Below are 26,324 nucleotides of genomic sequence, written 5' to 3' on the forward strand. Positions count from 1 at the left end.
CTTCTGCTAGATGACTAAGGAGCCCCCTGCTGGATGACCAAGGTGCCTCCTGCTGGATGGCCAAGGTGCCCCCTGCTGGGTGGCCAAGGTGCCCCCTGCTGGATGGCCAAGGTGCCTCCTGCTGGATGGCCAAGGTGCCCCCTGCTGGATGACCAAGGTGCCTCCTGCTGGGTGGTCAAGGTGCCCCCTGCTGGATGGTCAAGGTGCCTCCTGCTGGATGGCCAAGGTGCCCACTGCTGGGTGGCCAAGGTGCCTCCTACTGGATGGCCAAGGTGCCCCCTGCTGGGTGGCCAAGGTGGCCCCTGTTGGGTGGCCAAGGTTGCCTCCTACTGGATGGCCAAGGTGCCCCCTGCTGGGTCGCCAAGGTGGCCCCTGCTGGGTGGCCAAGGTGCCCCCTGCTGGGTGGCCAAGGTGCCTTCTGCTGGATGGCAAAGGTGCCCCCTGCTGGATGGCCATGGTGCCTCCTGCTGGGTGGCCAAGGTGCCCACTGCTGGGTGGCCAAGGTGCTTACTGCTCGGTGGCCAAGGTGCCCACTGCTGGGTGTTCAAGGTGCCCCCTGCTGGGTGGCTAAGGTGTCCCTAGCTGGGTGGCCAATGTACCCCCTGCTGGTTGGCCAAGGTGCCCCCTGCTGGGTGGCCAAGGTGCCTCCTGCTGGGTGGTCAAGGTGCCCCTCTGCTGGGTGGCCAAGGTGCCACCCTGCTGGGTGGCCAAGGTGCCTCCTGCTGGGTGGCCAAAGTGCCCCCTGCTGGGTGGCAAAGGTGCCCCCTGCTAGGTGTTCAATTAGGTGCCTCCTGCTGGGTGGCCAAAGTGCCTCCTGCTGGGTGGCCAAGGTGCACCTTGATGGGTGCCCAAGGTGCCCCTTGCTGGGTGGCCAAGGTGCCCCCTGCTGGGTGGCCAAAGTGCCCCCCTGCGGGGTGGCCAAGGTGCACCCTGCTGGGTGGTCAAGGTGCCCCTTGCTGGGTGGCCAAGGTGCACTCTGCTTGGTGGCCAAAGGGCCCCTTGCTGGGTGGCCAAAGTGCCCCCTACTGAGTGGCCAAAGTGCCCCCTGCTCAGGGGCCAAGGTGCCCCTGCTGGGTGGCCAAAATGCCTCTTGTTGGGTTGCCAAGGTGCCCCCTACTGGGTGGCTAAAGTGCCCCCCTGCTGGGTGGCCAAGGTGTCCCCTGCTGGGTGGCAAAGGTGCTTCTTGCTGTGTGGCCAAAGTTCCCCCTGCTGGGTGGCCAAGTTGCCCCCTTCTGGGTGACCAAGGTGCCCCCTGCTGGGTGGCCAAGGTGCTCCTTGCCGGGTGGCCAAAGTACCCATTGCTGGGTGGCCAAAGTGCCCTCTGCTGGGTGGCCAAAGTGCCCCCTGCTGGGTGGCCAAGGTGCCCCCTGCTGGGTGGCCAAGGTGCCCCCTGCTGGGTGGCCAAGGTGCTCCCTGCTCGGTGGCCAAGGTGCCCCGTGCTGGGTGGCCAAAGTGCCCATTCCTGGGTGGCCAAAGTGCCCTCGGCTGGGTGGCCAAAGTGCCCCCTGCTAGGTGGCCAAAGTACCCCCTGCAGGGTGGCCAAGGTGCCCCCTGCTGGGTGACCAAGGTGCCCCCTGCTGGGTGGCTAAGGTGCCCCCTGCTCGGTGGCCAAGGTGCCCCGTGCTGGGTGGCCAAAGTGCCCATTGCTGGGTGGCCAATGTGCCCTCTGCTGGGTGGCCAAAGTGCTTCCTGCTGGGTGGTCAAGGTGCCCTCTGCTGGGTGGCCAAGGAGCCCCTTGCTGGGTGGCCAAGGTGCCCTCTGCTGGGTGGCCAAGGTGCCCCCCTGCTGGGTGACCAAGGTGCGTCCTGCTGGGTGGGCAAGGTGCCCCCTTACTGGGTGGCCAAGGTGCCCCCTGGGTGGCCAAGGTGCCCCCTGCTGGATGGCCAAGGTGCCCCCTGCTCGGTGGCCAATGTGCCCCCTGCTGGGTGTAAAATTAGGTGCCTCCTGCTGGGTGGCCAAGGTGCCCCCTGCTTGGTGGCCAAGGTGCTCCCTGCTGGGTGGCCAAGATGTCCCTTGCTGGGTGGCCAAGGTGCACTCTGCTTGGTGGCCAAGGTGCCCCTTGCTGGGTGGCCAAAGTGCCCCCTGCTGGGTGGCCAAAGTGCCCCCTGCTCGGTGGCCAAGGTGCCCCCTGATGGGTGGCCAAACTGTCCCCTGCTGGGTGGCCAAGGTGCCTGTTGTTGGGTGGCCAAAGTGCCCCCTGCTGGGTGCCCAAGGTGCCGCCTGCTAGGTGGCCAAAGTGCCCCCCTGCTGGGTGGCAAAGGTTTCCCCTGCTGGGTGGCAAAGGTGCTTCTTGCTGGGTGGCCAAAGTTCCCCCTGCTGGGTGGCCAAGGTGCCCCCTGCTGGGTGACCAAGGTGCCCCGTGCTGGGTGGCCAAGGTGCCCCCTGCTCGGTGGCCAAGGTGCCCCTTGCCGGGTGGCCAAAGTGCCCACTGCCTGGATGGCCAAAGTACCCCCTGCAGGGTGGCCAAGGTGCCCCCTGCTGGGTGAACTGAAACTGAAAGTTCGGAACAGATGAAACTTCATGTGACAAACTATCATCTTGAGAGATATCCTCGTTAACATCTAGCCAATGGACATGTGGTGAGTGCACAGTTGAAACGAGAGGTCTAGATCTAAGATTATAAGTGCTTGTATGGGGTTGCTGAGCATCAAGTGGTCTGTCAACCACAGAAGGTGGTGTCCCAATAGGAGTATCTGTCTGGGTAAGTTCATTGTCATCTTCCTCATCAGTCTCGTCAACAGTCATTTTAGCTAACTTCAAGTGGTCTAAATGTTCATTTATATACTCTCCTGTTAACAAGTTCTTAAGTCTGTATTTGTTACCTTTAATAAGCTCGGTTACCTTATATGGACTCAAAAATTTCTTAGTTAACTTATACATAGGACCAGACCTGTGTTGGTTAAGTATCATTACTACAGATCCAATAGTTTTTTTTTCTGGGTTTAACTCGTGCATTCCTTGCTAGAGTGAACTCGGCTGTAGCTTTGGACAGTTGTTCTCGTATTTTCTTGAAAACTAGTTGCATCTGTCTACGCTTCACTTGAACAAAATCATCTACGTTATATATGGGAGTAGGAGGTGCGTTAATCAATTCATTAGGGAGGATCTTATCTGTACCATAAAGAATAGCGTGAGGTGTGTCACCTGTAGAAACATTAATTGAAGAATTTATAGCACACTGAATTAAGGGTATAAAATCATCCCAATTGTTGTTAACAAAATTCAACGTGACTCTCAAGGCATCTAACACTTTCCTGTTAGTACGTTCGGCTAGTCCATTACTTGCTGGATGATAAAGCATGATGCTACATTTTTTGATGTTATATAAATTACACAAGCTAGTTAAAATACTATTACTGAATTCTGGACCATTATCTGAAAGGATTACTTTAGGCATACTATATCTACAAATTATTTGGTCATGGAATGCGCTGGCTATAGTTTCTGCTGTTTTGTTCGGGATAGGAACTAGTTCGCAAAACCGTGAAAAATTATCGACCATTACAAGCAAATGTTTGTTCCCTTTCTCTGTTTCCGCAAAATTTGTCAATAAATCCATCGATAGTCGTTTCCAAGGAGCTTCAGTTGCTGGGTACACTTGAATTGGATTAGGTCCTGAAACATGTCCCTTGTGCTGTAAACAAGTTAAACATCTGTCAACATAATGAGCAATCTCCTTTGCCATTTTTGGCCAAAAATACTTCAATCGACCTTGTTGGAGTGTACGATCCTTTCCTGGATGTGCACTTGCAGGAGAATCATGGATAATTTTTAACACAGTTGGTACCAAGACAGCTGGAACAACTAACTGACAACATTTCCTCGGGGCTGTCCCTAGCTTTACTACTCTACACAGTAAATTGTCCAACATAACTAATTCTTTCAATGGTACTGGCGGTTTATGAATCGGGCGAGTGTCTTGCTTAGTCAAAAATTTAATCACGGGTGCCCATATGGGGTCTTGTCTTTGTTCCGTTTCTACTACTGTAGCATCTAATGCTGGGTAATTTAACTGAATCGCAGCTACATGTCGAGAAAACGCATCGGCTACAACATTTTGCTTCCCTGGAATATATCCAAATGTGGGATTGAATTCTTGAATTGTGAGCAAATATCTAGCAAACTTTCCAACTGGATTCTTATTTTTGAACAAGGGAATTAATGGTTGGTGATCTGTAAGAACATGAACTGGGTAATTATAAATTGTATCCTTGAAATGTTTAAGTGCCCAGACAACTGCCAAGGCTTCTCGTTCTGTTGCGCTATAATTTTTCTCTTCTTTAGATAATGTGCGGCTAGCATAAGCTATTGCGTGATCTCTGTGACCTTCTGTTTGAAGTAATGCAGCACCTAGACCTATGTCACTAGCATCTGTAACCAACGTAAAAGGTTTAGAAAAATCTGGGTACCTAAGGACAGGTGACGAAATCAAGGCTGCTTTGAGTTTTTTGAATGACTCATCCTGGGCCTCTCCCCAAACAAAGGGTTCATCTTTTTTTTGCAACTTGTAAAGCGGAGCGGCTATAATAGAGAATCCAGCAATAAATGAATGATAAAATCCTACAAGACCTGTGAACTGTCTTACGGCTTCTGCGGTACGAGGTGTTGGAAAATCACGGGCAGCAATAATTTTTTATTCATTCAATGTAATACCTGAAGGTGTAACTGTATGACCTAGGAAATTAATCTTCTGCTTTAAAAATGAACATTTTGCAAGCTTTATTTTTAAATTAGCTTCAGCGAGCTTTGCAAGTACTTTCTCAAGGTTCTGGAAATGAGTCTGAACATCTTGCGACATGATTATGAGATCATCAAGGTAAACTAGAAGCATACTTCCTATCAATCTACGAAATAGATTTGTCATGAGCCGTGAAAAGGTTATTGGACTACTACGCAAACCAAATGGCATTCTTTTGAAATGAAAATGACCATTGGGAGTACTTAAGGCTGTCAATTGTTTACTTTCCTCATCAAGGGGGATTTGCCAGAATCCCTGCAATAAATCTAATGTTGAGAATACTTTGTTTCGACCAATACTTTGCAACAAATCATTTAGAATGGGAAGTGGGAAACGATCAGGTATTGTTACTCTGTTAAGCTTGCGATAATTGATTACAGGTCTCCAAGTCCCATCTCGCTTTGGTACAAGAATCAATGGAGTGTTCCATGGTGAATTACTCGATTCAATTACATCACTCTGTAACATTTCCTCTACAAGTCTATCAGCTTCTGCTCTCTGAGAATGGGGAAGACGGTAAGCTGGTACATAAATAGGCGTAGTTCCTTGTTCCAGGGGAATTTTATGTGTAATAAGAGGAGTGAGACCTAACTTTTCTCCTGGTAGAGCAAGAACAGCTCTATTCCTGTTCAAAATTTCCAAAAGCTGAGCCACAGAGTCAGGAAAATCAGTAGGACTGAGGTGTTGCACTTGCACCTCTGGCTGAGATCCCTGTTCTCCTGGTGTGAGTGTACAAACATTATGATCCATGGAGACATCATCCACAACTCGCACCGGTAACGAGTAATGGGCAAAATCTACAACATGGGTACCAGACTGGAGATGGATGTTGGCATTACTAGTGTTTGCGATAAATAATGTGACAGTACCATCCTGCACTGTGTGCCAGGAGGGTTCAACAAATGTACCATTCACTTTACATGTTTCACTTTCCGCAATCACATCCGACAACTCAAGCACTCCCTGAACCTTAACTCTTATTCTGGTGAGAGAATGAGGGTGTAGCACAGTGTCAGTAGCCGTGGAACCACTGACTTCAGAGATGGAAGCTGCCAGGCGAGCGAGACAACGAGAGTCCGTTAGGGCGTCCCCTTCCAGAAAGTCCCGATACTCACTCTCCTTAACAACTGCACAACTACTATGCTTCAATCGAGTGCCTGTTTTCTCGGGTATGCTACCACGACAATGGTCTGACAAACCTACGCTAGCAAGGTGGGTGTCAACAAAATTAACGTAATCTGATTGAAGGTTGAACTCGTGGCCCTGTCGATACTTGCTACACAAGGGTATGACGTGGTCTTTGATACTTATGTTCCAACGATGGGGAAACAATGCAATATTTTCATCAATCATGGTGTACAGACCTAAGAGAATGTCTCCAGGAAAATTAATAACGTCAACAACTAAACATGTTATAGACAATGTGACATCATTGAACTTGAGTGGGAGGTCAATTTCACCCTGAACTTTCACTTTATTTCCTGAAATACCACTTAAAAAAGGTATGTGTGACTCTGTTTTAAAGTAGTAGGGTGCTTACTTTCAATGTCTCTAAGAGCTGAGGGCTTGACAATATTAATTTTTGCACCTGAGTCAAGAAAAACTTTTAAAACTCTACCATGTACAATGGCTGAGACAAGGGACCATCACTTGAGACTGGACAAGTTACTACTTTTGACTTATGTTGTCTGGGATATCTGCGTCTTGATATATCTGGGATATCTGAGGGTTTTGAACGCTCGCATAAACCTCTCTGGACAATTAGGCACAGTACCCTTAAGTAAAGAACCGTACACCATTCCCTTGCAAATATTGATGTCATCAGCTGAAATCTCACTAGATTTCTCCAAATTGCAAAAACTTTTGACAATATTTGCATAATTCACATCTCTATTTGGATTATAATTACACCGCTATGAGATCTGGCTGCACGAATGTAAGTACGAAGCTTGATTCAAAATTAAATAGGCTGATTCAACAAAGTGATTGGAATAAACACGCCAACACTAACTTTGTTATTGATCTCTCTAGTAAACAACTTGATAATGATACGATGACTGCTCTTGGTTACGGTCTGAGTTTCTCCATATCAAATAGAGATGTGAATTATGCAAATATTGCCAAACGTTTTTGCAATTTGGAGAAATCTAGTGAGATTTCAGCTGATGACATCAATATTTGCAAGGGAATGGTGTACGGTTCTTTACTTAAGGGTACTGTGCCTAATTGTCCAGAGAGGTTTATGCGAGCGTTCAAAACCCTCAAAAGAGATAACTCTCTACATTTCACTAAAGCTGATAAATCCAATGCTGTTGTCATCATGGACAAAAAAGACTAGGTCCAAAAAATAAACCAGTTATTGGAGGACAGAGACACTTACTTACCTGTTAATAGGGACCCTATTGAAAGAGTTATTGCTCATTTCAACAAAACTCTTAAAACCGTGCTCAAGAAAGATAAGGAGTTGATTCCTAAGTTTTTAAGTCGTTCCCCTTCTCTCCCATATCTATATGGGCTTCTTAAAACACAAACCGAATAATCCTGCAAGACCTATTATTAGTTCTGTTGGATCTGTGGCATATAGACTTTCCAAATGGCTTGTCCAAGTTTTGTCTCCAGTAGTAGGTTCCATTTCCAACTCACACATAACAAACAACTTGGACTTGGTTAACAAGTTTTCTAGTTTGAAATTAAATTATGATTTTAAACTTGTGAGTTTTGATGTGACGGCTCTGTTCACTAGGGTTCCTGTTGATGATCTGTTGTCATTCTTACGGGATCTACTCCCAAGGTATAATTTAACTTTGCCTACTAACACCATTATTGAACTTATAAAATTGTGCATTAAAGATAATTATTTCAGCTTTAATGATTCATTTTATAAACAAACATTTGGCATGGCGATGGGTAATCCCCTCTCCCCTGTTTTGAGCAATCTGTACATGGAATGTTTCGAAACAAATATCCTTCCCTGGATTTTACCCTCAAATTTGCTTTGGTACAGGTACGTTGACGATATTTTGTGCCTGTGGCCGGTTAATCATGACGAAACTGATTTTCTCAATCAAATCAATTCGCTGGTTCCGTCAATTAAATTCACAATTGAGAACGAAGTGAATGGTGTTCTGCCTTTTTTAGACATCAGGATTCATAGAATTGGTAGAAGTTTCAATTTCAATGTGTATAGGAAACCTACCAATGTGTGCTCGTATGTACATTTCTATTCAAATCATCATGTTCAGGTCAAGCGGGCAGATTTTTCTGGTATGTTTCTCAGAGCCCTGAGAGTTTGCAGTCCGGAATTTTTCGATGAAGAAATAGCAAATATATTTGAAAATGGGAAAAAGTTAAAATACCCAAAATCGATCTTGGATCTTGCGTTTGGTCAAGCAAAAAGGACTTTCTACAAACAGACTACTAAGTCGAAACCAGAACTGAAAAATTCGTTTTTATTACCATATTCTGAGGGTCTAGTAAATCTTGCCCCAGCCCTGAAGAACCTTAATATTAATCTAGTGTTCAAAAATGATAATACAGTTAAGTCCATGTTAATTAAGAACTCGCCCTCGTCTGTAGCAGGTTGTGTGTATTCCATCCATTGTAATGAGTGTGCATGTGTTTACATCGGCCAGACTGGTAAATCTCTTTCCACTCGTTTAAAACAGCATTCATATGCTATTCGTACAGCCCAGCAATCCAGTGCATTGTATTTACATTCCAGTTTATGTAATCATTCTATCGACTTCACAGGGGCAAAATGTATTGTTAAAAGTAAGGATTTTGTTGAACGAAACGTGATCGAGTCTGCTCTGATCAAACATTGTAACAACAGCCGTAATGTGAGCCCCGGTATGTACAAGTTGGATCCCTATTTAAGCCTCAATATAGCACGTCAAAACAATATAGCAATCATTTAAACACGTATGGCACTTGGAGATATTAATAGGAGCTGCCTTGTACAGGCCAATAGGCCTTCTGCAGTTACCTTCTTTCTTAAAATTCCTTTCCTCCACTTATTTTTGGTGGTCAGGTGATCTGCCCAGGCGGATATAAAGGTCTGATCAGCAATCTTATCTTCATTCTACTTTGCTCTGATGAAGGCGAATTAGCCGAAAACGCGTTAAACATTTTCAATTTTTCATTTGTGGTTATTCTGCATACTTGGATCAGTGTATTTGTGATCATTCTTGCATATATATATATATATATATATATATATATATATATATATATATATATATATATATATATATATATATATATATATATATATATATATATATATATATATATATGTCGTACCTAGTAGCCAGAACGAACTTCTCAGCCTACTATGCAAGGCCCGATTTGCCTAATAAGCCAAGTTTTCCTGAATTAATATATTTTCTCTAATTTTTTTCTTATGAAATGATAAAGCTACCCATTTCATTATGTATGAGGTCAATTTTTTTTTATTGGAGTTACAATTAACGTAGATATATGACCGAACCTAACCAACCCTACCTAACCTAACCTAACCTAACCTATCTTAATAGGTTAGGTTAGGTTAGGTAGCCGAAAAAACATATATATATATATATATATATATATATATATATATATATATATATATATATATATATATATATATATATATATATATATATATATGTATTATTATTATTAAATATGACCGAAAAAGTAAGATTAATAATTCTAACACGAATTTTCTCAATCTTTCGTACATTTCTTTTCACTGTTGGAGGTAATTCAAAAATCTATTCTCCAAAATTCATTTTTATTTCTAGTCTGACGCGACACTTGAGCGTGTTTCGTAAAACTTATTACATTTTCAAAGACTTTACACATACACAACTGAATAGAACTTACATATCTCCGATTTGTTTATATCTACATTTGCCTAATAAGCCAAGTTTTCCTGAATTAATATATTTGCTCGAATTTTTTTCTTATGAAATGATAAAGCTACCCATTTCATTATGTATGAGGTCAATTTTATTTTATTGGAGTTAAAATTAACGTAGATATATGACCGAACCTAACCAACCCTACCTAACCTAACCTAACCTATCTTTATAGGTTAGGTTAGGTTAGGTAGCCAAAAAAGTTGGGTTAGGTTAGGTTAGGTAGGTTAGGTAGTCGAAAAACAATTAATTCATGAAAACTTGGCTTATTAGGCAAATTGGGCCTTGCATAGTAGGCTGAGAAGTGTGTTCTGGCTATTAGGTACGACATATATATATATATATATATATATATATATATATATATATATATATATATATATATATATATATATATATATATATATATATATATATATATTTATATATATATATATAAATATATATATATTGCTTGCTCTAGTGCTCGTCTGAGCAGGTGGTGGAGCAGGTTAAGGCGTACCTGTTATGCCAGTTGCTGGAAGGCTTCTGTGCTGGCTAGGGTTCGAGTCTCCTGGTGGGAAAGTGTTCTAAAGTTGTATACTTCACTCTCGTGTTTAGGAGAGTTGTGCCTTAAGCATAGACACTGTGTCTTCCCATATTAACAGGGACTTGATGAAATAAACGTATAAATGACCCCTCACCTGCTCTAGTGCTCGTCTGAGCAGGTGGTGGAGCGGGTTAAGGCGTACCTGTTATGCCAGCTGCTGGAAGGCTTCTGTGCTGGCTAGGGTTCGAGTCTCCTGGTGGGAAAGTGTTCTAAAGTTGTATATATATATATATATATATATATATATATATATATATATATATATATATATATATATATATATATATATATAACTGAAAACTCACACCCCAGAAGTGACTCGAACCCATACTCCCAGAAGCAATGCAACTGGTATGTACAAGACGCCTTAATCCACTTGACCATCACGACCGGACAAAATGAGGTGATAGCCGAGGCTATTTGAACCACCCCACCGCCGGCACTCGGATAGTAATCTTGGGCATAGCATTTTACCAAATCACCTCATTCTTTGGGGCACACGTGAGGAACACAAATGCGAACAAGCCTGAATGGTCCCCAGGACAATATGCAACTGAAAACTCACACCCCTGAAGTGACTCGAACCCATACTCCCAGAAGCAACGCAACTGGTATGTACAAGACGCCTTAATCCACTTGACCATCACAACCGGACAAAATGAGGTGATAGCCGAGGCTATTTGAACCACCCCACCGCCGGCACTCGGATAGTAATCTTGGGCATAGCATTTTACCAAATCACCTCATTCTTTGGGGCACACGTGAGGAACACAAATGCAAACAAGCCTGAATGGTCCCCAGGACAATATGCAACTGAAAACTCACACCCAAGAAGTGACTCGAACCCATACTCCCAGAAGCAACGCAACTGGTATGTACAAGACACCTTAATCCACTTGACCATTACGACCGGACAAAATGAGGTGATAGCCGAGGCTATTTGAACCACCCCACCGCCGGCACTCGGATAGTAATCTTGGGCATAGCATTTTACCAAATCACCTCATTCTTTGGGGCACACGTGAGGAACACAAATGCGAACAAGCCTGAATGGTCCCCAGGACAATATGCAACTGAAAACTCACACCCCAGAAGTGACTTGAACCCATACTCCCAGAAGCAACGCAACTGGTATGAACAAGACGCCTTAATCCACTTGACCATCACTACCGGACAAAAGGAGGTGATAGCCGAGGCTATTTGAACCACCCCACCGCCGGCACTCGGATAGTAATCTTGGGCATAGCATTTTACCAAATCACCTCATTCTTTGGGGCACACGTGAGGAACACAAATGCGAACAAGCCTGAATGGTCCCCAGGACAATATGCAACTGAAAACTCACACCCCAGAAGTGACTCGAACCCATACTCCCAGAAGCAATGCAACTGGTATGTACAAGACGCCTTAATCCACTTGACCATCACGACCGGACAAAATGAGGTGATAGCCGAGGCTATTTGAACCACCCCACCGCCGGCACTCGGATAGTAATCTTGGGCATAGCATTTTACCAAATCACCTCATTCTTTGGGGCACACGTGAGGAACACAAATGCGAACAAGCCTGAATGGTCCCCAGGACAATATGCAACTGAAAACTCACACCCCAGAAGTGACTCGAACCCATACTCCCAGAAGCAACGCAACTGGTATGTACAAGACGCCTTAATCCACTTGACCATCACAACCGGACAAAATGAGGTGATAGCCGAGGCTATTTGAACCACCCCACCGCCGGCACTCGGATAGTAATCTTGGGCATAGCATTTTACCAAATCACCTCATTCTTTGGGGCACACGTGAGGAACACAAATGCAAACAAGCCTGAATGGTCCCCAGGACAATATGCAACTGAAAACTCACACCCCAGAAGTGACTCGAACCCATACTCCCAGAAGCAACGCAACTGGTATGTACAAGACGCCTTAATCCACTTGACCATCACGACCGGACAAAATGAGGTGATAGCCGAGGCTATTTGAACCACCCCACCGCCGGCACTCGGATAGTAATCTTGGGCATAGCATTTTAACAAATCACCTCATTCTTTGGGGCACACGTGAGGAACACAAATGCGAACAAGCCTGAATGGTCCCCAGGACAATATGCAACTGAAAACTCACACCCCAGAAGTGACTCGAACCCATACTCCCAGAAGCAACGCAACTGGTATGTACAAGACGCCTTAATCCACTTGACCATCACGACCGGACAAAATGAGGTGATAGCCGAGGCTATTTGAACCACCCCACCGCCGGCACTCGGATAGTAATCTTGGGCATAGAATTTTACCAAATCACCTCATTCTTTGGGGCACACGTGAGGAACACAAATGCGAACAAGCCTGAATGGTCCCCAGGACAATATGCAACTGAAAACTCACACCCCAGAAGTGACTCACCCCAGAAGGCTAACCTACTTTCTGAGGTGCGCCCCATCTTACGACAGCCGAAAGCTTGAAGAGCATGACCTCTTACTGAAGACCATGCTGGAAAAAGTTGTTAACCTCTCCCTCAAAGAATGCCAGTGGAAACAAGCCACTCTTCTTGTTAGGCTCGGTGGCTTAGGTGTCCGCACTGCTACCCAAATTGCTGTCCCAGCCTTCCTGTCTTACTCCTCAGCATCAGATGACCTGGTTAAGGAAATTCTACCTGACACCCTGAGTGATGTAGCGGGGATACAGGACCCCCACTACACGGAATGCGACACGAAATGGGGTGCCATGGCAAACCCAGCATTCAGACCAGCCATGCCGAATGCCAAGAAACAATCCAGCTGGGACAGCCCCATTGTAGACAAAGAAGCCACAGCTTTGCTGGAGGCAGCAACAACCCCCAGTGATCGTGCACGCCTCACAGCTGTGCAGGCTCCCCATGCAGTGGACTTCCTTTTGGCAGTCCCTATGTCTGCGACAGGCACACGTCTTGATCCGCAGGAGCTCCATATTGCAGTCGCTCTCCGTCTTGCTGCCCCTATCCACACTGTTCATAGGTGTATTTGCGGCGAGGCAGATGCTGACGAATATGGACTGCATGACCTGCACTGTGGAAAATCTGGTGGTTGGCACACTAGACACGACGAAGTCAATGACATCATTAAAAGGAGCCTTGCCTCTGCTCAGTGTCCAGCAGAGAGAGAGCCCCGCAACCTACTGAACCGTGACTCTGTTAGCTTTCCTGGCCGACCAGACGGAATCACACTGCGACCGTGGAAGGGTTGCAGACAGTTGGCATGGGACTATACTTGTGTATCCACTCTGGCAACCACATACATCAACCTCTCTGCCGGCACAGAAGGAGCCGCGGCGACACGCAGAGAAAGAGACAAGTCAGCCAAGTACAGGCAATTAGATCATCGGTACAACTTCGTTCCAATAGGGTCTGAGACCCTAGGCCCATGGGGAGAGAGTGCAAGATGGTGCAGAGCAGCAAGTTTTCTCTTTCAGCGCCTCAGAGTCGCAATCCAGAGGGGGAATGCTCGCTGCATCCTCGGTTCCTGCCCAGCGTCGGAGGAGTTCGAGGAAATCTACAGCCTCTATGAATCAAACTTTTTTTGTGTCCTCTTAATGTTAATTTTTTATATAAAATCAGATATGTAACTGTATAACCTTGCATAATAAAGTGTACACCATAAAAAAAGGGGGGTGGTAGGAGAAGCGAACACTCTTACGTATTCAGAGTTAAATGGCAATTTTTTTCCTGAATGCTCAGTGTTCCCTTCTCTGAGGCTGTGGGTTCCTATAATTATATATATATATATATATATATATATATATATATATATATATATATATATATATATATATATATATATATATATATATATTTATATATATATATATATATATATATATATATATATGTCGTACCTAGTAGCCAGAACTCACTTCTCAGCCTACTATTCAAGGCCCGATTTGCCTAATAAGCCAAGTTTTCCTGAATTAATATATTTACTATAATTTTTTTCTTATGAAATGATAAAGCTACCCTTTTCACTATGTATGAGGTCAATTTTTTTTTATTGGAGTTAAAATTAACGTAGATATATGACCGAACCTAACCAACCCTACCTAACCTAACCTAACCTATATATATAGGTAAGGTTAGGTTAGGTAGCCAAAAAAAGGTAGGTTAGGTTAGGTTAGGTAGGTTAGGTAGACGAAAAAACATTAATTCATGAAAACTTGGCTTATTAGGCAAATCGGGCCTTGCATAGTAGGCTGAGAAGTGAGTTCTGGCTACTAGGTACGACATATATATATATATATATATATATATATATATATATATGTCGTACCTAATAGCCAGAACGCACTTCTCAGCCTACTATGCAAGGCCCGATTTGCCTAATAAGCCAAGTTTTCCTGAATTAATATATTTTCTCTAATTTTTTTCTTATGAAATGATAAAGCTACCCATTTCATTATGTATGAGGTTATTTTTTTTTTATTGGAGTTAAAATTGACGTAGATATATGACCGAACCTAACCAACCCTACCTAACCTAACCTAACCTATCTTTATAGGTTAGGTTAGGTTAGGTAGCCGAAAAAGTTAGGTTAGGTTAGGTTAGGTAGGTTAGGTAGTCGAAAAACAATTAATTCATGAAAACTTGGCTTAATAGGCAAATCGGGCCTTGCATAGTAGGCTGAGAAGTGAGTTCTGGCTACTAGGTACGACATATATATATATATATATATATATATATATATATATATATATATATATATATATATATATATATATATATATATATATATATATATATATATATATATATATATATATATATTTTATTAAATATGACCGAAAAAGTAAGATTAATAATTCTAACACGAATTTTCTCAATCTTTCGTACATTATGCTTCACTGTTGGAGGTAAATCAAAAATCACTTCTCCAAAATTCATTTTTATTTCTAGTCTGACGCGACACGGGCGCGTTTCGTAAAACTTATTACATTTTCAAAGACTTCACAAATACACAACTGATTAGAACTTGCGTTTCCCTGATTTTATATCTACATTTGAGTGAGGTGGGAAGGGTGATGTGGCATTACATTTGAGTAAGGTGGGAAGGATGATGTGGCATTAGAGGATATTAATAGGGTATTAAAAGTATCAACACAAGACAGAACACGAAACAATGGATATTGAATAGAAGTGTTTGTAGAAAGCCTATTGGTCCATATTTCTTGATGCTTCTATATTGGAGCGGAGTCTTGAGGTGGGTAGAATATAGTTGTGCAATAATTGGCTGTTGATTGCTGGTGTTGACTTCTTGATGTGTAGTGCCTCGCAAACGTCGAGCCGCCTGCTATCGCTGTATCTATCGATGATTTCTGTGTTGTTTACTAGGATTTCTCTGGCGATGGTTTGGTTATGGGAAGAGATTATATGTTCCTTAATGGAGCCCTGTTGTTTATGCATCGTTAAACGCCTAGAAAGAGATGTTGTTGTCTTGCCTATATACTGGGTTTTTTGGAGCTTACAGTCCCCAAGTGGGCATTTGAAGGCATAGACGACGTTAGTCTCTTTTAAAGCGTTCTGTTTCGTGTCTGGAGAGTTTCTCATGAGTAGGCTGGCCGTTTTTCTGGTTTTATAGTAAATCGTCAGTTGTATCCTCTGATTTTTGTCTGTAGGGATAACGTTTCTATTAACAATATCTTTCAGGACCCTTTCCTCTGTTTTATGAGCTGTGGAAAAGAAGTTCCTGTAAAATAGTCTAATAGGGGGTATAGGTGTTGTGTTAGTTGTCTCTTCGGAGGTTGCATGGCTTTTCACTTTCCTTCTTATGATGTCTTCGATGAAACCATTGGAGAAGCCGTTATTGACTAGAACCTGCCTTACCCTACAGAGTTCTTCGTCGACTTGCTTCCATTCTGAGCTGTGGCTGAGAGCACGGTCGACGTATGCGTTAACAACACTCCTCTTGTACCTGTCAGGGCAGTCGCTGTTGGCACTTAGGCACATTCCTATGTTTGTTTCCTTTGTGTAGACTGCAGTGTGGAAACCTCCGCCCTTTTCCATGACTGTTACATCTAGAAAAGGCAGCTTCCCATCCTTTTCCGTCTCGTAAGTGAAACGCAGCACGGAACTCTGCTCAAATGCCTCCTTCAGCTCCTGCAGATGTCTGACATCAGGTACCTGTGTAAAAATGTCGTCAACATACCTGCAGTATATGGCCGGTTTCAAGTTCATGTCGACTAAGACTTTTTGCTCGATGGTACCCATGTAGAAGTTTGCAAACAGGACACCTAGGGGAGAACCCATAGCGACCCCATCTACTTGCTTATACATGTGCCCATCGGGGCTCAAGAAGGGTGCCTCTTTAGTACAAGCTTGGAGTAGTTTCCTCAGAATACTTTCTGGCATGTCAAGAGGAGTACAGGCTGGATCACGATACACTCTGTCGGCTATCATTCCGATTGTCTCGTCCACAGGTACGTTTGTAAACAGCGATTCTACGTCCAACGAGGCTCTTATCCCTGTGGCCCGTGCGCCCCGCAGTATGTCCACAAATTCCTTTGGAGACTTCAGGCTGAAGGCGCAAGGAACATAAGGAGTCAGCAGGCCGTTGAGTCGCTTCGCCAATCTGTACGTGGGTGTGGGTATCTGGCTAATGATTGGCCGAAGTGGGTTTCCAGGCTTGTGCGTCTTGACATTTCCATACGCATATCCAGGTTTATATTCCCCAATGATCTTTGGCAGGTGGAGTCCGGATTTCTTGGCGTTCACAGTTTCGATCAGTTTGTTGACCTTTGCTTTTAATTCGGCTGTAGTGTCCTTCGTTACCCTTTGGAACTTAGTTTGGTCAGAGAGTATGATGTTCATTTTCGCCAAATATTCGTCTTTTTTAAGAATGACATATATTGGCGACTTGTCACCTCTCCTGACAACTATCTCCTTGTTCTCACGAAGGCTTTTAGCTGCCGCTCTAAGCTCGGGGGACAGTATGGTGCTTCTGTAGTTGCCTCGATTCTTTCCTCCTTCTGCAATAAGTTCTGCTTGTAAGGTATCTTTGGTAGTGACCTTCTTTTGTGTCTCGAGGTCGAATATGTCGTCCAACAGAATTTCCAACTCCACTTTCCGGGCCATTTCACTCGGTCTGGACATAACATGACAGTTTATGCCCAGATTTAGGAGAGTGACTTGGTCCTCAGTGAGGTTAATTCCTGCAAGGTTCAGGAAGCCATCTCTTGGTCGTGGAATTGCCATAGGTCCTCCATATAATGTTGTTAGTTTCTTGATAATCCTTGTTTCAGTGCTGAGGTGATGTTGGTCTGTGAGGATGTCGAGGTGTTGTTCAATGCGGGTACGGATACTATGGTCGATGTTGCTATTTCTCCACTCGTTTGTAGCATGAAGTAGTTGCGTTTTTTTGTCTTTGATTTCATTCTCTGCCTTGTATATCTGATCACGAATCAGATCCTGGCGATATTTTATCGTGAAGGCTTGATTCCTTGCTGCTGGGTCGTGCACTTTAACATTAGTATATTTTGGTAGCAGTCTTTCCTGTAGACATATTTTATTAAATATGACCGAAAAAGTAAGATTAATAATTCTAACACGAATTTTCTCAATCTTTCGTACATTATGCTTCACTGTTGGAGGTAAATCAAAAATCACTTCTCCAAAATTCATTTTTATTTCTAGTCTGACGCGACACGGGCGCGTGTCGCGTCTGTCTTGTGTTGATACTTTTAATACCCTATTAATATCCTCTAATGCCACATCATCCTTCCCACCTTACTCAAATGTAATGCCACATCACCCTTCCCACCTCACTCAAATGTAGATATAAAATCAGGGAAACGCAAGTTCTAATCAGTTGTGTATTTGTGAAGTCTTTGAAAATGTAATAAGTTTTACGAAACGCGCCCGTGTCGCGTCAGACTAGAAATAAAAATGAATTTTGGAGAAGTGATTTTTGATTTACCTCCAACAGTGAAGCATAATGTACGAAAGATTGAGAAAATTCGTGTTAGAATTATTAATCTTACTTTTTCGGTCATATTTAATAAAATATGTCTACAGGAAAGACTGCTACCAAAATATACTAATATATATATATATATATATATATATATATATATATATATATATAAATTCAAACTAAGAAAATCAGGGAAACAATACATTCATGTAAATTCTAATTTGTAAGCTATGGTAGATGGATGGAGAGTATTGAATGAAAGGGTTACATATGAAGTGAATATACTGTAGGTCAGAACCATCGAAAGTTTCAAAACTGTAGGTGGCATAGAGCACAAAAAAGATAATATACATATTGTTAAGGTAATCTCTTTCTTAGGCAAGGAGATCCTGCCTATTCCATTACCGCCTATTCAACAACATATCTGCATACTCCAGTATAAGAAATCAACAACAATAAGTGTTCAGAACATGTGTCTAGACAGACACCACCCCTCCCTCTACCCTCAAGTACCCGAGACACCAGGACACTGCTGTCTGTCTGCGGGCCAGGCGCCACTCGACGGTCGACCAGCCCTTAATTGCTTGTTTGAGACTGCCGGCGATAGTTCCCTGCACATCAGCGCCACCTACACTAGGCCTGGACGCCTATATAAGCAGCTCACCACCAGCCAGTCCTCACAATACACTTCGTGCTCTCAGCAGTAACGTCTACTGTAACCTTCCAGGAAACCGTAGATACGTGCTGCTTATTGTATGTTATATATTTCACCTTTATTTGCTATTAGCGTAACTGTCACCTGTTCATATTACGTTGTGTTTTGTGTTTCGCCAAGTAGATTATGGGAATTGCTTTATTTGTTGTTAAAGTCATTTTTTATTATATATTTAAAGTTTTTCATTCTTTGAACTTTACCCGCAGCTCTCACACCGTAAAGAGGTCAGAAGCAGTTTTATTTACTTTGTTTTATTTTTTTTCTCATTTAATGTAATTGGCATTCCACCTGCCAGAAGAGCCACCGTTATATTCTTTCCCTTTTACGTCACATATACTAATTTTACAGTACATATAATAATTTTTCAATAAGTATCTTTTTATATATTCTTAATACGCTAAAGTTGGAAGATAGAAGAAAAAGATGTGATATGACCACTACATACAAAACAGTATTTGGAATTGACAAAATTGACTTAAGATTTTTTGAAAACTGCAGCTTCAAAAACATGAGGACTAAAATTCAAACTAAGGAAACAAAGCTGCTGAAGAAACATTAGAAAGTTCACTATTTCAAACAGAGTGGTAGACGGTTGGAACAAGTTAAGTGAAAAGGTGGTGGAAGCCTAAACCATCAGTACAGTAATTTTAAAGCATTATATGACAAAGAGCACCTGGGGGAAAACGGGGACACCATGAGCCACCATCATCATTTAACCTCACCTAGGTAATTACAAGAGTATGGGAAGGAACTACTCTTTCAGTGCAAGAGTAGTGAACAGGAGGAAAACTTAAAGGTGGTAATGCAAGACAACTAAATTCACAGTAATAAATGTAGATAACACAGAGAAATAAGAAATTAAAATAATTTTTTAATTAGATACCTGATGATGAAAAGGCAGGCCCAAGAGCTAATCCTTCCAACCTACAAGCAACATACTAGCACAAACATACACTGTAGAAACGGGAATAATTAAAATGAAATAAAATCTGAGACAAGGGGCACAGGCATTCTGGAATGCTTACCTCGGCAGGTAACAGCGAAATAGGAATAAGATTTCTTGAGGCCTTTCACAAGCTGATCCTGACTGTTAACTACATATTCAACAAAATCACGATTGATACACAGCCAGTCACTCCCTCCATCTACGGGAATTCCTGTTGAAAGAGCACTCAGTAAGATCAACTTTATGGGGAGGAAAACGAGAGGATTTAGTTTTTCTGTTAAAATTTATATTTTATGTAATTAAGATACTGATAAGTTGAAGCATGGTGGTGGTTTTGAGATAAAACATATGAAAAAAAGCAATTAATTAATAAACTGATTATACAATTAAGCATTATATGAATAAGTGTTTGAAATGTGTGTGCTTGTATTTTATGGGTTTATATGCAATATTACTGAAGTGCAGACAGATTCAAACCACTATGTACTACATGGCTATTATACCCGATAAAAAAATTAAATAGAAGAATTTTAAGTGTCATCTTTCTATTTCTTGATTTATTTGTGAATACAGTATACTGATATCAGTGGTGGTGATTAAATTCAATAATTACACTTGACTTCTCCTACCTTTTCCCGGTTTGGTGCCTTCTATTGATAATTACTTACTTCTCCTACCTTTTGTAAGTGAAGATTGAGAATGCACAATTAATGTTCCAAATTGGTCTTTGAAGCAGCTACAGTCTAAAAGTAATAAATGGAACTCTTCTAGCATTTTAAACTGTAATTCACTGGTAACACAAATTTCAGTCATTTGAACTGAGCAATGTAGGAAAACACTCAAATCAGATTGACTTTGAACAATTTTGGTGAGAAGGTGACTTGCGAAAAGTCTTGAGCTTCACAATATACCAAACATAACTAGATTTTATGCAGTAGGAACCTACAAAACAACAACAACAAAAAAGGACCTATCAATAACCTGCCCTTCATTTTGCCAAATATGCACACAAACCTAATCAACATTTACTTATGTTATGGTAAAGCAAGGGATTATTTTCCATCCAAAGTGGCAATACCATTCAGGAACAAGAGTGATGAGATTTTCCCAGATCAAATAAAAACCATTCTGATAACATGTGACTAGTGCATCACAAAGTTTGAAATGTGCATTTCCATTCCAATTTCAAAGTCTGCTTTCATGTCAACAGCCTTAATTAGGCATAAGACAATATTTTTTTATGTCCCATTTTTGGGACATCAAACCTGTTAGGTTTAGGTTCCCCCCTAGCTAAAGATACTACAATCTACGTGGCCATCCATCCAGTTACTGGCCAGACGTAAAGATGTTTAAAAAAGTAGCCAAATGATCCGAATACCATGCACTGCATCACGCCATTCATATTCCATCACAGGAATTCATAAAAAAACTCCATACAATATATTGAAAAGCTGAACTGAGCATGCGCCGGTCGGCCGAGCGGACAGCACACTGGACTTGTGATCCTGTGGTCCTGGGTTTGATCCTAGGCGCCGGCGAGAAACAATGGGCAGAGTTTCTTTCACCCTATGCCCCTGTTACCTAGCAGTAAAATAGGTACCTGGGTGTTAGTCAGCTGTCACGGGCTTTTTCCTGGGGGTGGAGGCCTGGTCGAGGACCGGGCCGCGGGGACACTAAAGCCCCTAAATCATCTCAAGATAAGATGTTATTCATATTTTGCTCATCACAGTTCACCATTTACCAATTAAAACAGTATTGAAGGATTAATGGTCTGTAATAAGTAATGACAAGATAAACTGTAAGTGATCAAAAGTGAATGAAGAAGTTTACACAAATGCTGAAGAATTTGTTGAACTCATAATGCAATGACAATCATGTTTGAGCACTTTGTAAAGATTTTAACTAAGCAAAAACTATTAAACTAAGTTATTAAAATATTTTTTATCCCTACAACAATCAGCAATTGATTATTCACAACATTAGCCCTGACCAGTAAGCACAAATACCAGCGTTGAATATAATGAAACGCCATTTTTGGGGTGAGCTCCGGAGGCTCCCCCGGGGATATTCCGGTGGATATGCTAATGTCAGTCTTTGGCATCAGTCATGTGTATGGAATTCTGTGGCCCTACTGGGGACCATGAGCTAGAACCTGTCCTCCTGCCTCCGATAAGACAAGGACGCCTCACCTGGCTGGGTGTTGAAGCAGGTGCCTCCGATAAGACAAGGACGCCTCACCTGGCTGGGTGTTGAAGCAGGTGCCTTCGTTAAGACAAGGACGCCACACACACTCGTCCTCGTCCTCACACGTCTCCTCACTACTGCTCAGCGCCCGGCCCTCACCACACCTGTGACGACCAAACCTGTCACTACCAGCCCCTCACCACACCTATGACGACCACACCTGTCACTAAAAACCCCTCACCACACCTGTGATGACCACACCTGTCACTACCAGCCCCTCACCACACCTGTCACTACCAACCCCTCACAACACCTGCAATGACCACACCTGTCACTACCAGCTCCGCACCATACCTGTGATGACCAAACCTGTCACTACCAGCCCTTCACCACACCTGTGATGACCACACATGTCACTACCAGCCCCTCACCACACCTGTTATGACCACACCTGTCACTACCAACCTCTCACCATACCTGTGATGACCACACCCGTCACTACTAGCCCCTCACCACACCTGTGATTACCACATATGTCACTACCAGCCCCTCAACACACCTGTCACTACCAGCCCCTCACCACACATGTGATGACCAAACCTGTCACTACCAGCCCCTCACCACACATGTGATGACCACGCCTGTCACTACTGGGAAGTATTAATATCCCAGAATAGCACTAATATTGTCAATATTGGGTGTGACTTCCCTCATAACTGCGCCAAGTTGTATTACACAGCATTACTAGCCTTAGGCTTTGATAAAGACAATATATTATCTTATGACACATATGTGAATGGTGGAACCATACTGGCCTTTAATTTACAACCCGAGGATATAGATGACACCATACCGATTGAAAAAAGTGGTAATCTGAGGATCGCTTTGGAATTTAAACGCGGAGTAGCTAGAAATAAAGTCATTCTAGTTTATGGGTCTACAACAGGTGTGATCAGCATTAACGCGGATCGTCGCGTTATTTGCGATACGCGAGGATAAAATACTAATATGAATTGTTTGGAAATAAATGAGGCTATCAGAAGTAATTTAGGTGATAAGGTGGACTATCTAGGATGTTTCCTAGCTGATGACGTACGGAAAATACTGACAAAAATACATAAAAAAAGACCTGTGGTGTTCATAATGAACACTCTGGACTCGGGTTCTCGTAATAAAATGGGCCATTGGATAACATTCTATGTAAATAAGGATGAAGGTAGAAGCGATATAGTTATACTAGACAGCTATGCCAATCCTGCAATAGGATCTTATTCAAGATATTTCGAAGAGTTTATGTCTTACTTCCAAGACTATACCCTATATATTATGAAGAAAAGGATTCAGTCCTTGAATAGTTACTTCTGTGGGCATTACGCCGTTTATTTTGCATATCATTTTTGCAGACTAGGCTTAGAGGCCGCCCTGCTTCACTTTGATGAAGCATTTAAATATGGTCATTTTCGCAAGAATGATGAAAAAGTGTTGAAATTCAATTACGCTCAGATGAAAATGCCTGTGTGTAAGCAAACATTCTGCTTAAACGGTAGTGATGCTGAGTGTGAAACGCTGTGTGACGAAGTTGGCTAGGATGATAGTGCGGTGAGTAATACTTTATGTTAGGATTGAATGATGAACATAATAATGTCTGTATTTATGTTTACAACATTGGCAACAACAAAACTTATAACCTTTTCCCCTTTCTACAGATTGACTGATTGACAAGCGTGTCGGGAAGGATCGATGGACTGAATGAAAGCCTTTCTACATCTGTCTGCTAGCTAAACCACCAAGAAGAAGTCTTATTATTATTATTATTATTATTATTATTATTATTATCGTTGTAAATCGCTAAAGTGTTTAATAAAGAAATAAATTTATATAATGTGTTTACTTTTCCCTCGTTATTGCTCTCACCATGTTGATCACGTTGGGATATAGCTTACACATACTAAAAGAGAATGCACGGAACAATGGTTGATGGTATGGGAGCGGGTGGGGATGAGGGGTGTGAGTGATTGATGGCTGACAGGTGTGGGTCTGTCGTATGTACCTCGCCCCTTCTTACCGGAATCCACAGTGTATGGGGAGTCGTCGTGGGACGAACATCGCCACTCTGAAGACAACGAAAACCCTTTAGACAAATGGCCCCCACTTCCGCAGGAGAGTGAGCTCTCGCTCTCTTACCCCTCAACACTTGCGACTTCCTGTAGGAGGAAGCTAATGGACCTCCTGGCGTTCCTCTCAGGTATGGGGGTTCTCCTCTCCCTCCCCCCCTCACCCCTCCCCAAACAACATATCCACTATGTTGGTTCCCCTCTCATCCTCTACTCACGATCATCAAACTATTATCATCATCATCATCATCACACAGGATTAAGTCTATGACAATCTCCTTCCTCATATTCCACTCATATCCTTGTATTTTCATACGTCTTCCCAGAAATTCCCACATCTTCCCAGAAATTCCATTTGTGTCTAGAGCGATGCGGTACACCTGCTCACCCGACACTCAAGACCGCCTCCGACACGCGCCAAACTTCCGGGAAATTCCCCTCCCAAACCCTCTGCGACGACGACGCGCTCCACCTGGCATCCAACAACATGATTTCCCCTCTTTCCTGACCACATACCCAAACACAGGATGCTCACACGCGTCCGAAACGCGCCAAACTTCCCCGAAAATCCCCCAAAACCATGTGTGACTACACACCCGCGCGCCACCTGTCGGGTGGCACTCACCTGAGTGCCACCTGGCAGCTGGTGCGCGCGGTCGTAATAACATATTACACTACTTTATACAACTTTTGTCCTCCCACTGTCCACTCTTAACATGGATTAATTATTATTTAGTTAACATGTAATCTCTCTTAGAGGTCTTAAATGTCGATTTAATGAACGGCCTCTGATGTGTTTTACACTTAAAATATGGATGTATAATTACTAACATATTTCCATATTTAGATATGAAATTAAAAGCTGGTAGTGACAGGTGTGGTCATCACATGTGTGGTGAGGGGCTGGTAGTGACAGGTTTGGTCATCACATGTGTGGTGAGGGGCTGGTAGTGACAGGTGTGTTGAGGGGCTGGTAGTGACATATGTGGTAATCACAGGTGTGGTGAGGGGCTAGTAGTGACGGGTGTGATCATCACAGGTATGGTGAGAGGTTGGTAGTGACAGGTGTGGTCATAACAGGTGTGGTGAGGGGCTGGTAGTGACATGTGTGGTCATCACAGGTGTGGTGAAGGGCTGGTAGTGACAGGTTTGGTCATCACAGGTATGGTGCGGAGCTGGTAGTGACAGGTGTGGTCATTGCAGGTGTGGTGAGGGGTTGGTAGTGACAGGTGTGGTGAGGGGCTGGTAGTGACAGGTGTGGTCATCACAGGTGTGGTGAGGGGTTTTTAGTGACAGGTGTGGTCATCATAGGTGTGGTGAGGGGCTGGTAGTGACAGGTGTGGTCGTCACAGGTGTGGTGAGGGCCGGGCGCTGAGCAGTAGTGAGGAGACGTGTGAGGACGAGGACGAGTGTGTGTGGCGTCCTTGTCTTAACGAAGGCACCTGCTTCAACACCCAGCCAGGTGAGGCGTCCTTGTCTTATCGGAGGCACCTGCTTCAACACCCAGCCAGGTGAGGCGTCCTTGTCTTATCGGAGGCACCTGCTTCAACACCCAGCCAGGTGAGGCGTCCTTGTCTTATCGGAGGCACCTGCTTCAACACCCAGCCAGGTGAGGCGTCCTTGTCTTAACGGAGGCACCTGCTTCAACACCCAGCCAGGTGAGGCGTCCTTGTCTTATCGGAGGCACCTGCTTCAACACCCAGCCAGGTGAGGCGTCCTTGTCTTATCGGAGGCACCTGCTTCAACACCCAGCCAGGTGAGGCGACCTTGTCTTAACGGAGGCACCTGCTTCAACACCCAGCCAGGTGAGTCGTCCTTGTGGGCCCCTCCCTTGTGGGGCCCCCTCCCTTGTGGGGCCCTCCTCTATAGGGCCCTTTCTTTATGGGGCCCTTCCCTTGTGGGTCCCATCCCTTGTAAGTCCTTCCCTTGTTGGCCCCTGTTACGGACCCGGATCCAGCGTCCGAGCACGGAGCAGTGACGACCGCGCCATCTGTGGGTCAGCTCCCGAAACCCCCACCAAATGGACGACGACACCTGGTGAGGACGACGTGTATTGGCCACAAGGGCCGGTTTCCAGTCCTGTGCAGCTCACAACACCGCCGCTGCTGACCTCTGGTGAGGTGGTGCTCAGACAACAACGCCATCTATGGAGTGGATATGTCGGGCGTTTGTGTCTGAGCCTGTAAGTGGGGTGCTGTAG

General features: G+C 43.6%; 1 protein-coding gene across 1 annotated transcript in view; it reads left to right on the forward strand.

Annotated features, from left to right (window-relative positions):
- The first annotated feature begins 333 nt into the window (after positions 1-333).
- The window catches only part of LOC138363751 (neural-cadherin-like), a 48,202-nt gene continuing 22,211 nt past the window's right edge, over positions 334-26,324 (forward strand). The window contains exons 1-2 of the mRNA XM_069323145.1: positions 334-503; positions 25,477-25,586. Coding sequence (XP_069179246.1) covers positions 334-503; positions 25,477-25,586 — 280 coding nt within the window. The remainder of the gene's footprint in view (positions 504-25,476; positions 25,587-26,324) is intronic.

Source organism: Procambarus clarkii, chromosome 11, assembly GCF_040958095.1.
Source record: "Procambarus clarkii isolate CNS0578487 chromosome 11, FALCON_Pclarkii_2.0, whole genome shotgun sequence".
Taxonomy (NCBI): domain Eukaryota; kingdom Metazoa; phylum Arthropoda; class Malacostraca; order Decapoda; family Cambaridae; genus Procambarus; species Procambarus clarkii.